This window comes from Hemitrygon akajei, chromosome 20 (genome assembly GCF_048418815.1).
Source record: "Hemitrygon akajei chromosome 20, sHemAka1.3, whole genome shotgun sequence".
NCBI lineage: Eukaryota > Metazoa > Chordata > Chondrichthyes > Myliobatiformes > Dasyatidae > Hemitrygon > Hemitrygon akajei.
The window spans coordinates 41,251,884-41,269,886 of record NC_133143.1 but is presented as its reverse complement, the minus strand read 5'-3'; the positions used below and the strand labels follow the sequence as shown (position 1 = coordinate 41,269,886).

Here is an 18,003-nt window from a genome sequence, read left to right as displayed (position 1 = left end):
ATTCTAATAGAAGGGGAACATAAGAAATAGGAGCAGGAGTAGGCCATCCGGCCCATCGAGCCTGCCCCGCCATTCAATAAGATCATGGCTGATCTGTCCGTAAACTCAGCTCCATCTACCTGCCTTTTCCCCATAACCCTTAATTCACCTACTATGTAAAAATCTATCTAACTGTATCTTAAATATATTTAGTGAAGAAGCCTCAACTACTTCCCTGGACAGAGAATTCCACAGATACACCACTCTCTGGGAAAAACAGTTTATCCTCATCTCCATCCTAAATCTTCTCCCCTGAATCTTGAGGCAACGTCCCCTAGTTCTAGTCTCACCTACCAATGAAAACCACTTTCCTACTTCTATCTTATCTATCCCTTTCAAAATTTTGTATGTTTCTATAAGATCCCCTCTCATTCTTCTGAATTCCAGAGAGTATAGTCCCAGGCGACACAATCTCTCCTCATAAGTTAACTCCTTCATCTCTGGAATCAACCTGGTGAACCTCCTCTGCACTGCCTCCAAAGCCAGTATATCCTTCCTCAAGTATGGAGACCAGAACTGCACACAGTACTCCAGTGGGGCCTCACCAGTACCCTGTATAGTTGTAGCATGACCTCCCTGCACTTGAATTCAATCCCTCTAGCAATGAAGGCCAACATTCTGTTTCCCTTCTTAATAACCTGTTGTACCTGCAAGCCAACTTTTTGCAATTCATGAACAAGCACTCACAAGTTCCTTTGCACAACAGCATGCTGCAGTCTTTCATCATTTAAATAATCATCTGCTCTCCTATTATTCCTTCCAAAGTGGATGATCTCGCATTTACCAACGTTGTATTTCATCTGCCAGACCTTGGCCCACTCACTTAACCTATCTATATCCCTCTGCAGACTCTCCACAACCTTTGTACAATTTGCTTTTCCATTCAGTTTAGTGTCATCTGCAAATTTTGCTACGCTACACTCAGTCCCCTCTTCCAAATCATCAACATAAATGGTAAACAGCTGCGGGACCAGCACAGACCCCTGCGGTACCCCATTCACCACCGACTGCCAACCGGAGAAACACCCATTTATACCAACTCTCTGCCTTCTATTAGTTAACCAATCCACTATACATGCCAATATGCTTCCTCCAACTCCATGCATCTGTATCTTATTTATAAGTCTCTTGTGCGGCACCTTATCGAACACCTTCTAGAAATCAAGTATACGACATCCACCTGTTCCCCTCTATCAACTGCACCCATTATGTCCTCAAAGGCTGAGTTTTATCTCTTTGGCAGAGGTGTTTCTTTTTGCTTTCCAGCTTGCTGAAATGATGTATTGCCAAGGCCCTTTCAGACATTGGTCAGGCTGCATTTGGAATATTCTGAGCAATTTTGGGTCATGGATCTAAGACAGGATGTGCTGGCCCTAGAGAGGGTCCAGAGGAGGTTCACAAGAGTGATCCCAGTAATTTAAGGCTTAACAGATGAGGAGTGCTTGATGTCTCTGGGCTAAGGATGAAGTGGGATCTCATCGAAACTTACTGCATGAGAGGCTGGGATACAGTCGACATGGAGAGAATGCTTCCATTATTTGGATAGAGTAGGATCTGAGGGTATGTTAGAGTGAATGTTTGGGTTTAGGTCATTCACACTCAACAAATGGCTTCAGCCATCAGTCTTCTGTTCTTTGACAAAGTACTGTGGATTGAGTTCATAACAAAGTATTTCCTAAAAGCTGTGAACCCAGTTCATTTGTAACAATGCTATTCCTAAAAGCTGTGAATACCAGAATACTAGACCAGGCGCTGCGGAGGAAAGTGTGAAGTTAACAGCAGTTTCAAAGACAGTCTTATCTATACTTTGTAAATGTGGATTGTCCTTCATGTAAAATACCAAATGAATGTGTTGTGGATTCTGTTTGGAACAATAGCAGCCTGAATTCTGCTGGCACCGGGGGAACGGATTTAATCAAAAGGTGTGAAAGCTTCAAAAGAAAGCATTGTCTATACTTGTAAATATGAATTGTCCTTTGTGTTTAGCAAAGAAATATCAAGCCCACATTGAGCTAGCAGACCTTTTCCTCCAAAGGGTCGCCGTATGATGCTTGCTGTACCTTGTTGTCTTGAATGAAGAAGCTGCTTTGTACCTACCAGTAACTCGCTCTCCCGTGATTTCATCCATGCTACAACAGGGCACAATCACTAAATAAAGGGACATCCCTGTAAATCTGAGATGAAGAGGAATTTCTTCGGCTAGAGGAAATGATTGCACAGATTTGGAAGCCAAGAGAGTGTGGTTAAGGCAGAGATTGGTGAGTTCTTAATTGGTAAAAAAGTCATATGGCAAAGTGTTGAACTTCTAGGACACACCTGTCAATTGATATCCTGCCAGCTGTTGCTTATGAGGTTCAATGGAAGTAAACTATTAGCTAGTATGATTTACTTTCAGGTATTTAAACACTTTAATGTGTTTCCTTATTTATGTTGATGCTTTAGGAACATTAGAGGGAAATTTTATGTTTATTTCAGTGGTATCTTAGGTACAAAGAAGAGGATTTTAATGGTGTCCAACATTTTTGTTTTCTGTGGTAAGACCAACAGAGGGCAGCGAACCTTAGAAATTTCTCTTTTCAAAGCCTGGTGCAGCTTGGCCGACTGAATGTTTCCAGCATTGTCTGTATTTTCTTCTTTCACTGAAATAGTATCCATTTACGGATTTATTATAAATTTACGCATCAAGTCCACCACCCACTGAATACACATGGTAAACAGGAATATTATTTGCAGCCATTGAGACAAATGCTGCTTATATTAAATACAAGAGATTCTGCAGATGCTTGAAAATTTGAGCAACACACACAATTGTTAGCAGAATTCAGCAAGTCAGGCATGTATGGAGGGGAATAAAAAGTTTATGTTTTGGACTGAGTGCCTTTATCTCTACAGCAGTGAATATTTTATCAAGTCTTGTGGTTGTCCACCAAAATATTTTTTTCTAGATTTAGTCAACTTGACCAAGCCACACGGCTTCTCCCTACCCAAACCCTGAAATAATCCAACATGCTGCACTTGGTCAGAAACAAGGCATGCTGCATCTTCTGATGCAAACACGAGGCTACACCTACCTTAGCCATTTGAGTTGCTGTATTTTCTTTTGCACCAAGATGCACCATGGCCAGTGCAGATGATATACTAAACGGAGACATAAAGATGTTGCCAACTTTGTCAGTTTCATCCAAGTGCTTGAACAGATCAAGTGCAAACTGGATATTTGCAGAAACCAGAGGATCTAATTCCATTGGTTCTGGAACTAAAACAGGACAGTTTCATTAGGCACGAACTTTGTTTGATGTCTCCTCAACCAAGACCATTTCAAGAAGCTACTTTCTTGATATGTAATGGATTAGGAGCTGGCTTTTGACTAAAGCAAGGGGAAAAAATGTTACTGAGTAACTATTTTTCAGGCATTTTGGCAAAAGACTATATTTCAGGATTGATGGAATTAGAGAGGGTGATCATCTATCCATATCCTTATATATTCAGAGCAACCCAACTTACAAAGATCCAGTACTGGCCCGAAATGGAATAAATGCATGGCAATGTTTGTCCCTAATACGCACTTCACTTATTTAGTGACACAGCATGGTAACAGGCTCTTCTCGCCCAATGAACATGCACCACCCAAACACACCCACGTGATCAAGTAAGACAGCAGTGGAATCTAATCTGGGTTGCTGGTGCTGTAATGGCATTACACTAACATGTAAGCCACCATGTCACCATTAACAGCAGTTCCTCAGTTCCTCCTTCTCCCGAGTAGCTTACCAGACCAGGTAAGTCCATTTAGTGCTCTACTCTGAACACCAACTCCCAATAAGCTTTGCATTTCACTGCACTTGATGGCTCCACTACACAGCTAACTCGGATCTGGCCAACATGAAGCCAAGTAGCCACATGCGTTGTCCAGGGAGACTAGTTTCTGGGCATGCTCCTGACCATTTTGTCAGTCATAGAAAACATAGAAAACCTACAACACAATACAAGCCCTTCGGCCCACAAAGCTGTGCCGAACATGATCCTACTTTAGAAATTACTAGACTTCCCCATACCCTCTAATTTTTTAAGCTCCATGTATCTATCCAAAAGTCTCTTAAAAGGCCCTATCATATCCACTTCCACCACCGTTGCTGGCAGCCCAATCCACGCACTCACCACTCTCTGAGTAAAAAACTTACCTCTGACATCACCTCTGTACCTACTCCCCAGCACCTTAAACCTGTGTCCTCTTGTGGCAACCATTTCAGCCCTGGGAAAAAGCCTCTGACTACCCACACAATCAATACCTCTCATCATCTTATATCAGGTCACCTCTCATCCTTTGTCACTCCAAGGAGAAAAGGCTGAGTTCACTCAACCTGTTTTCATAAGGCATGCTCCCCAATCCAGGCAACATCCTTGTTAATCTCCTCTGCACCGTTTCTATGGCTTCCACATCCTTCCTGTAGTGAGGTGACAGAACTGAGCACAGTACTCTAAGTGGGGTCTGACCAGGGTCCTATATAGCTGCAACATTAGCTCCCGGTTCCTAAATTCATTTCCACGATTTATGAAGGCCAATACACCATACGTCTTCTTAACCACAGAGTCTTAAGCTGCGCAGCTGCTTTGAGTCTCCTATGGACTTGGACCCCACGATCCCTCTGATCCTCCACACTGCCAAGAGTCTTACCATTAATACTGTATTCTGCCATCATATTTGAGCTACTAAAATGAACCACTTCACACTTATCTCGGTTGAACTCCATCTGCCACTTCTCAGCCCAGTTTTGCATCCTATTAATGTCCCACTGTAACTTCTGACAGCCCTCCACACCATCCACAACACCTTCAACCTTTGTGTCATCAGCAAACTTACTAACCTATCCCTCCACTTCCTCATCCAGGTCATTTACAAATATCACAAAGAGTAGGGGTCCCAGAACAGATCCCTGAGGCACACCACTGGTCACCGACCTCCATGCAGAATATGACCCATCTACAACCACTCTTTGCCTTCTGTGGGCAAGCCAGTTCTGGATCCACAAAGCAATGTCCCCTTGGATCCCATCCCTCCTTACTTTCTCAATAAGCCCTTCATGGGGTAACTTATCAAATTCCTTGCTGAAATCCACATACACTACATCTACTGCTCTTCTTTCATCAATGTGTTTAGTCACTTCCTCAAAAAATTCAATCAGGCTCGTAAGGCATGACCTGCCCTTGACAAAGCCATGATGACTATTTCCAATCATATTATACCTTTACAAATGTTCATAAATCCTGCCTCTCAGGATCTTCTCCATCAATTTACCAACCACTGAAGTAAGACTCACTCGTTTATAATTTTCTGAGCTATCTCTACTCCCTTTCTTGAATAAGGGAACAACATCCACAACCTTCCAATCATCCAGAACCTCTCCTGTCCCCATTGATGATTCAAAGATCATCGCCAGAGGTTCAGCAATCTCCTCCCTCACCTCCCACAGTAGCCTGGGGTACATCTCATCCCGTCCCAGTGACTTATCCAACTTGATGTTTTCCAAAAGCTCCAGCACATCCTCTTTCTTAATATCTACATGCTCAAGCTTTTCAGTCTGCTGGAAGTCTGCACTACAATCACCAAGATCCTTTTCCATAGTGAATACTGAAGCAAAGTATTCATTAAGTACCTCGGCTATCTCCTCCGGTTCCATACACACTTTCGCACTGTTACACTTGATAGGTCCTATTCTTTCATGTCTTATCCTCTTGCTCTTCACATACCTGTAGAATGCCTTAGGGTTTTCCTTAATCCTGCCCACCAAGGCCTTCTCATGGCCCCTTCTGGCTCTCCTAATTTCCTTCTCAAGCTCCTTCCTGTTAGCCGTATAATCTTCTAGATCCCTAACATTACCTCACTCTCTGAACCTTTTGTAAGCTTTTCTTTTCTTCTTGACTAGATTTATTACAGCCTTTGTACACCACAGCTCTTGTACCCTACCATAACCTCCCTGTCTCATTGAACCGTACCTATGCAGAACTTCACACAAATATCCCCTGAACATTTGCCACATTTCTTCCGTAACTTTCCCCGAGAGCATCAGTTCCCAATTTCAGTTTCCAATTTCCTGCCTGATAGCCTCATAATTCCCCTTACTCCAATTAAACGCTTTTCTAACTTGTCTGTTCCTATCTCTGTCCAATGCTATTGTAAAGGAGATAGAATTATGATTACTATCTCCAAAATGCTCTCCCCCTGTGAGATCTGCCACCTGACCAGGTTCATTTCCCAATACCAAATCAAGTACAGTCTCTCCTCTTGTAGGCTTATCTACATACTGTGTCAAGAAACCTTCCTGAACATACCTAACAGACTCCACCCCATCTAAACCCCTTGCTCTACGGAGATGCCAATCGATACTTGGGAAATTAAAATCTCCCATCACGACAACTCTGTTTCCCTATCTGCTCCTCGATATCCCTGTTACTATTGGGTGGACTATAAAAAACACCCAGTAAAGTTATTGACCCCTTCCTGTTCCTAACCTCCACCCACAGAGACTCCGTAGACAATCCCTCCATGACGTCCACATTTTCAGCAGCCGTGACACTATCTCTGATCAACAGTGCCGTGCCCCCACCTCTTTTGCCTCCCTCCCTCTCCTTTCTGGAACATCTAAAACCTGACACTTGAAGTAACCATTCCTGTACCTGAGCCATCCAAGTCTCTGTAATGGCCACCACATCATAGCTCCAAGTACTGATTCATGCTCAAAGCTCATCTGCTTTGTTCACAATACTCCTTGTGTTAAAATAGACAAATCTCAAACCGTCAGTCTGAGTGTGTCCCTTCTCTATCACCTGCCTATCCTCCCTTGCACAATGTCTCCAAGCTTTCTCTATTTGTGAGGCAACCGCCTCTTCCCCAGTCTCTTCAGTTCGGTTCCCACCTCCCAACAATTCTAGTTTAAACTCTCCCCAGTAGCCTTAGCAACTCCCTGCCAGAATATTGGTCCCCTTGGGATTCAAGTGCAATCTGTCCTTATTGTATAGGTCACACCTGCCCCAAAAGAGGTCCCAGTGATTCAGAAATCTGAATTCCTGCCCCCTGCTCCAATCCCTCAGCCACGCATTTATCCTCCACCTCATTCCATTCCTATACTCACTGTCACGTGGCACAGGCAGTAATCCTGAGTAATCCTACCTTTGCGGTCCTGCTTCCTTCCTAACTCCCCATAGTCTTTTCTCAGGACTTCCTACCTATGTCATTGGTACCAATATGTATCTCTGGCTGTTCTCCCTCCCACTGCAGGATATCTTGGATGCGATCTGAAACATCCTGGACCCTGGCACCTGGGAAGCAAACTACCATCCGAGTTTCTTTCCTGCGTCCACAGAATTGCCTGTCTGTCACCCTAACTATAGAGTCCCCTATCACTACTGCCTTCCTCTTCCTTTCCCTACCCTTCTGAGCCACAGGGCTGGACTCTGTGCCAGAGGCACGACCACTGTTGCTTCCCCCAGGTAGGCTGGCCCCCCCAACAGTATTCAAACAGGAGTACTTATTGTCAAGGGGTACAGCCACAGGGGTACTCTCTAGTACCTGACTCTTCCCCTTCCCTCTCCTGACTGTTACCCACTTGGCTGCCTCCCATGACCACTTGCCTATAACTCCTCTCTATCACCTCCTCCCTCTTCCTGACCAGACGAAGGTCATTGAACTGCATCTCCAGTTCCCTAATGCAGTTCCTTAGGAGCTGCAGCTCAACACACCTGGTGCAGATATGGCCGTCCGGGAGGCTGGGAGACTCCAGGACCTCCTACGTCTGACACCAAGCGCAGGAAACCAGCCTCACACACATACTACTTCCTTTCCGCAATTAACACAGGCAGACCTACCTCGCCTCGTTACCACCTAAGCCCGTTGAGCCAAAGCCCTACCACTCTGCTGCCCGCTGGATATGGTGGTCTTCTTTTTAAACTTTTACCTTTCTACTGGCTGACGTCACGTGCCTGCACGGTCCTGCCTCTCTTTTACCCCGAGTAGTAAAACTGCCTTTGCTCTGGAAAGCCTTAGCCATTCACCCGCAGCCTTCTTGCTCCAACTCAGTCAACAGCAGAGAAGCAGAAACTGGTGGGGGCACTGTGATGATGGTAATGGAGAAAGCTAGTAAATTTGAGAAGCATAAGACCAGAAGGTATAGGAGCAGAATTAGGCCATTCAGCTCTTTGAGGCTAATCCACCATTTTGTCATGGCTGATTTATTTTCTCTCTCAACCCTATTTTCTTGCCTTCTCCCCATGAACCCCATAAACCTTACTAATCAAGAACCTTTCAATCTCCACTTTAAACATATCCAATGACTTGGACTCTACAGTCGTCTGAGGCAATGAACTCCAGAGGTTCACTTCCCCCGGCTAAAGAAATTTCTCCTTATCTCTCTTCTAACATAATGGCTCAATCTTCCATTCTGAGACTATGCCCTCTAGTCCTAGACTTTCCCACTAATGGAAACATCCTCTCTACGTACTCCATCTAGGCCCTTCAATATTTGGTATGGTTCAAAGCGATCTCTTTTAATTCTTCAAAACTCCAGTGAGTACAGGCCAAAAGCCATCAAATGTTCCTTGTACATAAACCCTTTCATTTTCTGGATCATCCTCATAAACCTCATCTGGGCTATCTTCTAAGCCAACACATTCTTTCTTAGATTAGTGGACTAAAATTGCTCATAATATTCCAATGAGGTCTGATTAATGCCGTACAAAGTCTCAGCATTACATCTTTACTTTTATATTTCAGTCCTCTCAAAATGGATGCTATGAATGCATTTGCTTTCCTTACTACCGACTCAACTTGCAAGTTAAATTTTAGTGAACCCTGCATTCTTTGCTCTCCATTTAGAAAATAGTCTAAGGCTTTATTCCTTCTACCAAAGTGCCTGATCATACACTTCCCTATATTTCAACTGCCATTTCTTTGTACATTCTCCTAATCTGTTCAAGTCCTTCTGCAGACTCCCTGCTTCATTAACACTGCCTGCCCCTCCACCTATGTTTGTCTCCCTCACAAACTTGACCACCAGGCAATCAATTCCATCATCTAGATCATTAATAATAACATCAAAGTAGCAGATCCGACACCACAACAGCTTCCTGTGCAGCATCTTGTTAAAGGCTTTCTGGATATTTAAGCAAGCAAAGTCTACTGATTCTCCTTTGTTAATCCTACCTCATAGAAGTCGAGCAGATTTTTCAGGCGAGATTTCTCCCTAAAGAAAGAATGCTTACTTCTGCCTACTTTATCGTGTGCCCTGAAACCCCAGCCTTAATAATGGACTCTAACATTTTGCCAACCAGAACCATTCCAGAATCTAGTGATTCTTGAAAGACCACTGGTAATGCGTCCACAATCTCCTCTGCTATCTTTTTCAGAACCACGGGGTGTAGTCCATCTTGTCCGCATATCTTATCTACTGTCAGATCTTTCAACTTCCTAAGCACCTTCTCCTTAATAATAATGACTACATTCTCTTCTGTCCCTGACACACTTGCATTTCTGGCATACTGCTGATTTCTTCAGAGTGAAAAATGATATAAAGTATTTAATCAGTTCATCCATCTTTTTGTTCCTCATTAATACCTCACCAGCATAATTTTTCAGGGGTTGAAAATCCACTTGCCTCTCTTTATATATCTGAAAAAAATTACTATCCTCTTTTACATTATTGGTTCGCCAACCTTCATATTTCATCTTTTCTTTTTTAGTTGCTTTTTATTTCAGTTGTTCCTTCTGTTGGTTTTTAAAGCTTCTTGATCCTCTTTTTTTGCTATGTAGTATGCCTTCTCTTTGCTTTTATGCTGTCTTATGACCTCTTTTGTCATCCTCCCTTTAGAATGCGATGTCTTTGGGATGATCTAATCCATATCTTTAAAATTACTCCCAGACACTCCAACTATTGCTGCTTTACCATCATCCCCACGAGTCTCCCTTTCTAATCAACTTTGGACACTCCTCTCTCACTCCTCTACAGTTATCTTTACTTAATACTGATACATCCAGTTTTAGCTTTTCCGTCTCAAACTGCAGGGTAAATTCTATCTTATTATGATCACGGCCTCCAAAGGGTTCCTTTACCTTAAACTCGCTAATCAAATCTTCTTCATTACATAACACCCAAACCAGGTATGCCTTTTACCTGGTGGGCTTGACCACAAGTTGTACTAAAAAGCCAGGTTGTAGTCATTATACAACTTCCTTCTCTTGAGATCTAACAACAGCCTGATTTACCCAACCTACTTGCATATTGAAATGCCCCATGACCGCTGTAGCATTGCCCTTTTTACAGGTCTCCCCCGGTTTGTTCAGATGCCTGTATATAACTCCCATCACTATCTTTTTACCCTTGCAGTTTCTTAACTCTATCCACAAGGATTCTACATCTGCTGATCCTCTGTCACTTCCTCCTAAGCATTTGCTTTCATTTTTTTACTAACACAGCTACACAGTCCCCTCTGCCCACCTGCCTGGACTTTTGGTATGCAATGTATCCTTACTTATTAAGCTTCCAGTTGTGACCTTCTTTCAACCTTGCCTCAGTGATATCCATCGTACCTGCCAATTTCTAACAATGCTACAACCCATCAATGTCCTTTTGTATACTGCACGCGCTGAAATGTAACGCCTCCCGCAGTCCTGTATTTCCCATCCTCCTTTTCAATCTTGTCTCAATGTTGCATGAACTTAAATTCCTATCCCTTTCTAAGCTTTTTGTCTTATTCTGCCCTGAGATCCAACAGCCAGGAAGGCAGTATTACAATGCTCGGTGGAGAGCAAAGGCCTTGAAAAGATACAGAAGACATTGTGGTCATCCACTGTAACCAAAGAAAACCACAGTTTGTCATGTTTGTTTGTACCGCTGGTCCTGGACTTTCAAGGTCGAAAGAGTCGAACTGCCCCACTGCAATGGGTTTTCCACTTTAAAAACCTCTCTGCACTCTCTTTTACTTATATTTACTTCTCAAACTATAGAATCCACCCCCTTCCTATTTAATTTTAAACGTTATTCACAACCTTAGTTATATGATTCGCTAGAACCCTGTTCCATTAGAACAGCTCCTTCCTTCCCAAATACTGGTGGCAATGTTCCAGTTAAAGATAGTGCCAGTGGGTGACTTCTCTCAGTCCATCCATGAAACAGTTTAAAATTCTTCTAATGTCCTCTCTTTCCTTTTCAAGGTTGATGGGGTCCTGTCAGAGTCTGTGATCTACAACTGCACTCAAACTGTGGGTCTCCACGGCGGTGGTTCCCGCTCTTGATGCTTGCTGAGTGGCCTAGCATTTCAAAATCTCCAGGAGTGAGCAGGAAGACAGGTGGCTCTGGGGTGCAGCCTTGCAGACAAATCAATTCCACGCCAATGTTGCCAACTGAAGCATTGCAGGAGATCAAATCATTGAGACAGCAGGGTACACTACTGCCGAAATAAGTGACACTACAGACTGTAACATCGAAACAGTGAGCTGTTGGTCTCCCTCTCACTGGGGCAAGAGTGATACCACTCTCTCCCTTGTTAGTGAGAGAGAGTGTGGCATGTCAAACTGTTGGGGTGAAAATGGTTTTTGATGCACTTTAGAATTTGGTCTCTTTGGGGGCCTTGCTCTTGCTTGCATGTCGGGTGGTGAGGGTGCTAATGCATTTTGCTGAGGCAGGTAGGGAAGGGGGAGGGAGGAAGGTTGATGTGTTTGCTGCTGCTTGTGAGTGGGAGGAAAGGAGAGGGCGGGCTTTGTGATTCTAATGTTTTCCTGTCATTCATTCTTCAGGGCTTTCCTTCTGCTTTGTAGATGTCTGTGGAAAGTAAGAATTTCAGGTTATACACTGTATACATTCTCTGATATTAAGTGGAACCATTGAAGCATTGAATTCATACCCACTTCTTCCACATTAATCTATGAGCTATTTATTTAGCACTCTGTTATTAATCCTGTGCCAATTTGCATGTGACTCATGTAACAATTATTAGTACCTTTTTGATTCTGTGTTTTAATTTAGTCTCTGGCCACACAAATTCCCTCAGCAAGCCAACTTTCCTCGTTTTCCTATGTTATTAGCACCCATATGGACCATGAATACTAGATCTTTCCCTTCGGGGTTTTTGATCTTTGTGACAGAAAATTGGTTCTATTCTCCTGACTATACTATCTCCAGTTACAACTACATTTCTCTTCAGGTCACGCTCTGAACGGCAGTGCCACGGTTCGGCTGCTCATTCTTCCTAACCCCCTGCACCCCCCCTCAACAATTCTGAACTATTAGGTAAGCTTTCAGGGCTGAGGCTTCTCCGGCACTACTTCTCAGAGCTGCCTACATGCCGCCTACACAGTCACACCCTCTTGCTCTTAGCCGCAGGCCAAATTTGAGGTAGTTAATCTAATGAGAGTGAACGCCTCCCGAAACACAATGTCAGGAGGCACCGCCCTGATGCATCACAGTGTTTGAAACTCATAGTCCAGGCCATCAGATTACAGCCTGACTTCCCTGAGCAAACAACGCTTGCTGCAGATGTGGCCACCAGGAGCCACAACGTGCAACTACAACACGTCACCTGATCCCTTATTTATTTAATTAGTTTACTTCTATATCCTTTTAGTTAACATTCGTGCAAAAAAAACTTAACTGTTCTTAGCTGGAACTCACCCGTGCCTCTTTGCCAAAGCCTCTTCAGAGGAAGCCTTAAAACTTAGACTCCTAAACCGGCCTACTCACGCAATAGCCGATCCTAAATGGCTTCCAGGACCTTGGCCACTACCTCTTCTCAATGATGTCTCAGCTCCCCACTCAAACGCTGTACTACACACACAAAAGCATCCCCAATAATGGCTGCTTTACTGAAACCTCATTTCCCTTTACTGGGTCAAGTAAAACTCACACATAAAGGGACTTGTTCTTTTCAATAGTTCCTGCTCTCGTATAGATCTCGGTCTCGCTACTTCGAAGAGTATCTCATGCTCAATGAGACATACAGCAAGAACAAAATGCTAAAGGTTCACCCCAATGTCGCTCATGAGTGAGTGTCTTGTCTGCCTTGGCTGGGTGCTGAAGTGACACTGTATAACCAATGTGAGTAGAAACATTCTCCCTGCTTCTTACCAGCATCAGGCTGATGGATATTCTCCAATAAATGTGTCTACTCTAGCATTTGCAATAGATGGATTAAGGAAATAAACTTATCAAAGTAAGTTTGTAAGGTCACTGCTGAAACTTACCGGACATGAAACATTCTATTACAGTTCCTCCTTCCGGAGTTAACAATTGAGCCTGCATTATGGAAAGTTGCTCACCCTAGAGAAAGAACAACGAACTTGTCAGTCCAGGTCAGCATCCGAAAAGTATTGCAAGTGTATGCTGTAAAGGAGAAATGCAAAACCTCATGACCAAACATGGTATTGATTTTTTTCTGAATTGAGCCTTTGTGTTCAAGTTGTCAGGACTCTCTTGCTGCCAAAAAACAAAGAAATCAAAGGAAGCGTTGGCGTCAGCAAGCAGCACTAAAGCAAGGATTTGCAGATGCTAGAATTTCGAAACAAAAACATGAAATGCTGGAAATTATCAGCAGGCCAGTTAGCATTTTGTGGAGCGGGAAACTGTTAATGCTTCGGGTCCGATGACCGTTCGTAAGAACAAGTTAGCAAATCAAGTCATGAGCGTCACAGTCCCGCATCAATGTGGATTAACAACGATGGCAACACCCTGAATGTTGACTGTGGAAGCTCTCACACTGTAAATGTTGCAGCAGCAAATCTCCTGGATTTCAGGTACTATTTCTTCTTATCCATAGCAACTGCTGTTGTATAAGAAGTTTGTATCCAGGAATCTCCCAGAAATAACAATGAAATAATGCCCAGATAATCTAATTTTTATAAAGTTGAGCAAGTGATAAAGATGATACTGGAAATAATCCATAGCTTTGTTTTCATCTTTGATCCACTGCCATGGGAGGATTGTTTCTTTCAGACACAAGACAGAAGCCCTATATTCCTTCAAAAAAAAGTGTACATCCTCCAAAGTTTCTCACTATTACATCAGTCCTTAAATATTATAATTAAATACAAGCTTACCTGTCTCTACTCGCAGCTCCAAAAAGAGAATCTGCCACTCAGTAATCGAGAAAGATACACAGTGAGCTGCAGCACAGGGATCTGTCAACCAGAGAGTGTACTTGCTGGATACCTGAAGCAACAAATAATCTGTTGCAGGGTCTCCATGTCAAGATGACATAAGGAAGCATTAGACATTAATGAAACCTGACTCAGGCAGCCTGGAAACTGAACAGACTTACATAAAGCTGAAATCAAAGACTAAACAGTAGAAAAAAAATCCACCCCTCTGCCGAAGTATGAAATGCTCCTGCTACTATGTCATGGCTACATCCAAAAAGTCTGGATTCACTCTGTGCTCAAAATATGGTGCTATACTTGTACAAATTAAAGAGGCAAAGAACTAACCTTGATGTCTTAAGCACTGGAAGGATCTTCGCAGTCAAGCGATGTACAACACGACTGAGAGCTTGCGGCAATGTGCTCTCTTTCTTATAGAAAAGTCACCTGAAAACTTTTAGTCATGATAACCTCAGGCCATGTGCTGTTACTATGAAGAGCACTTCTTTTTTCAGGGTGTGTTGCATGGAATCAAAATTTGAATTCTGTACTTAGGTTTAAAATAGATTGTGGGCATAAATTCAAGTAAATGGATAATGGAGACAAAAGAGACTATAGATACGGGAATACTGCACAATAAACAATCTGCTGGAGGGACTGAGTGGGTTGAGCAGCATCTATGGAGAGAAATTGACATTTCAGGTCGAGACCCTTCATCTGAACTATGAGATAAGAAAATAGATTAATTTGCTTTGCCACTTCTTACAATACTTCATCTGGGCTCCAGAGTCATTCCAAAGCATCCCATCAATTTTTTTGATAGTGAACACTTTATTTGGAAAAAAATAATGTTAAATGTTTCTCAACAAGGCACACTCAGTTAAAGTCAGGTTCTCTGGATTCAAGTAGCTGAGTCACCTCTGGGACCAGAGGGCACAGCTTCAGAATAAAGCTTAGAATGGAGATGAGGAGGACCTTCTTTAGCCAGAGAGCAGTGAATCTGTAGAACTCATTGCACAGGTGGCTTTGGGTATGTCTAAGGCAGAGGATGATAGGTTCTTGATTTGTCAGGGCATGAAGGGTTACGAGGAGAAGGCAAGAGATTGCTGCTGAGAGGGAAATGGATCAGCCATGATGAAGTGGCGAAGCAAGTAAGATAAGACATTCTGCTCCTATATCTTCTGGTCTAAGTGCAGTTGAAGGAAGAATCACAACTGTATTATAGAACCCTTCTTCACCAATTTCCCCATTCTAGACTGAACACTGCAAAGATGTTGTCCCTGATAAGACAAATCAAATCAAGTTTATTGTCATATAACTATATACATGTATATAGCATATATATCAGAAGATTCTTTGAACCAGGGTGTAAAGCACAGATGCACGATGTCCAACAAAATTCTTGTTCAGGTAGTTTTGTTCAATTATTTGACGAAGAAGCTCACATTACATATCATATGTTTCACATGGTAAAGAAGTAAACTTCATGATTTCTTTTTTACTCTAAGAAAATAATACACCGAAAAGGGGACTAGATTGTGACTTTTTAAAAAATTTGTTGATGCATCCAAGCTGGATGTTAGTACTCTGTAGGAATAGCATTGCCTAGAACTGGGCTCTGTGCTTGGTATATCAGATATGATCTAGAAAGGGCCATAAAAAGATGCTGGGCAGGAAAGAGCAGAATCAGAGTAGAGCTAATGCAAGCTGACAAAGAGAAGAAAATCACATAACATACTGAACAATAATTAACACAGGAGACTTGGCAGATGCTGTAAATCCAGAGCAATGCACACAAAATGCTGGAGGAACACAGCAGGTCAGGCAGCATTTATGGAGAGGAATAAAGAGCAGACATTTTGGGCCAAGACCCTTCATCAGGACTGGGAAGGAAGGGGAAGAAGCCAGAATAAGAAGGTGGGGAGATGGAATAGAGTACAAGCTAGAAGGTGAAGCCAGATGAGGGAGGAAGGTATCATTAGTTCTATGTTTGGTTCACTAGATCTTTTACTTCTACCCCTACTCGGTCTGTGTCACCAATGAAAGAAAGGAAAGCAAGACCCTATGCTCCTCCCTCATCACCACTCAGGATCCCAAACTGTCATCACTTCACATGCGTATTTGCTGCTCCCAGTGTGCAGAAGAGAGATCCTGATGAGGGAGACAATACTTGGGCATCCAGATCCACTGGCCTACCCATTGAGGATTATTTCTCGAGATGAAGGCTTGTATTCTGGAAAGCATTCATTTTGTTCTGGCAGTCCTTCCACTCGGCTCACGGCATCTGACACAAATATCACCAGTGGAACCTCTCAAAGATCGAATGTAGCATTGGTGGACAGTCCTGGTTTTGGAGACTGCTTAGTATGGCAGCCCTTTAATCTAGAACAGTCAACTTCAAAAGACTTCTGTTTTCAAAGATCCATTATCATAATTCAAAGCAAGCAGCAGTGGTACAGCTGAGTGCTGGATTTCCCCATCAATGGTAGGCTCGTTAGACGGGGAACTGTCTAGATGCCAAAGTGTTCCTCAGACCACAAACCACGTGGATGGAACAGAGGAAAGTTGGTTGAGAACCTTTGTGCTGACAATGTTCAGGGACAGGCTAGGGCTCTTATGTGAAATGTTAAGGTGACAGAGACTCAAGTCATCCTGTGCAGTGGGCTGATAATTGCCAAACTTTTGTCTGCAAATTAAAGGTGATCCATACCTTTGAAGATGAGTTTTGTTTTAATCCTAAAGCAGCCAAAATTGAAAATTGTCTCTAAGTCAGTGGCAGTAAGGTCAAAGGAAACATCCTAGTCCAAGAATGATCCAAAATGTTCTTAAAGGCGGAGCAAACAATGGAAAACAGAGTAACTGCAATGGGGAAATAGACCCACTGAGTTTGGCTCCATGCCACTGGAACTCAACCAACAATTACTAAGATTCTGTGGAATGAATATGCACCAGATTTTATCTGTGAGATGTGACCTGAGCAGGCTTTTGCCATTTCAAAGCACAGTGGGAATGACAGAATAATAACAGGGACCAGATAAAAATACACAGATCGGTAGCACATGATTGATAGCCTTCGGATATACATGCTCAAACAATATTCTGAATCAAGTAGCTGGCTCGTTTCCATTGAATGTAAACCCAGAAATTGTTTCTTTAATAAGATTTTAAGATTTCTAAGCATATCAGGAGTAATCAGTTGTTTTAATTCAAATTCATTAATTAAGGATTTTTACAAATTAGTGCAGTAATTGAAGTGTACACTGCTATATCACATGGTCGTCAGGAATAGCACGTTCCCTGGAATGAGAATGCTAATGGAATCAGTGGTGAATTGGATTATTATCAAATTATATGCAGGGAGTTGTGCCATTGACAGACTTGTTCTATGATTCTGGCTGCCCCCCTCATCCTGTTGTACTGTGTTCTTGGCTCAAACCATCACCCTTCCCATTGCAGTGCTAAGGATCTGGCTCAATTTCTTGCCCTTACTGTTGTCAAAGAGTGCTGCACCAAGAAAGTAGGCACTGGGAACTTAATATGAATCCCTTCCCTCCCACAGCATAGATTGGTCATGGGTCGATGCGCAGAGATTGCCGTAAGAGCATGTGTCAAGCTGGGTATGAGTCAAAGAGTAATGCAGCATGGAATCAGAATCAGGTTTATTATTACTGACATATTTTGTGAAAATTGTTGTTTTGAGGCAACGGTAAAGTATGAAAGTTACCTTAAATAAATAAATAAATAAATAAATAAATAAATAGTGCCAAAGATGACTAATGAGGGAGTTTTCATGGATCATTCCGAAATCTTATAGTGGAAGAGAAAAAGATATTCCTAAAACATCA

At 42.7% G+C, this 18,003-nt stretch overlaps 1 protein-coding gene across 4 annotated transcripts in view; it reads right to left on the bottom strand.

Moving 5' to 3' along the window:
- The window catches only part of LOC140713745 (leukocyte elastase inhibitor-like), a 56,249-nt gene that overhangs the window by 21,581 nt on the left and 16,665 nt on the right, over nt 1-18,003 (bottom strand). The window contains exons 1-4 of one of the 4 annotated variants that reach the window (XM_073024213.1): nt 14,507-14,605; nt 14,120-14,231; nt 13,268-13,343; nt 3,111-3,295 (exon numbers count right to left, since the gene is read on the bottom strand). In XM_073024213.1, the coding sequence (XP_072880314.1) occupies nt 3,111-3,295; nt 13,268-13,325 (243 nt within the window). In that variant the 5' untranslated portion in view covers nt 13,326-13,343; nt 14,120-14,231; nt 14,507-14,605. Of the gene's footprint in view, nt 1-3,110; nt 3,296-11,077; nt 11,212-13,267; nt 13,344-14,119; nt 14,232-14,506; nt 14,606-18,003 lie in introns of those variants that run through there. The other 3 variants (XM_073024214.1, XM_073024211.1, XM_073024215.1) reach the window with 3 other exon arrangements.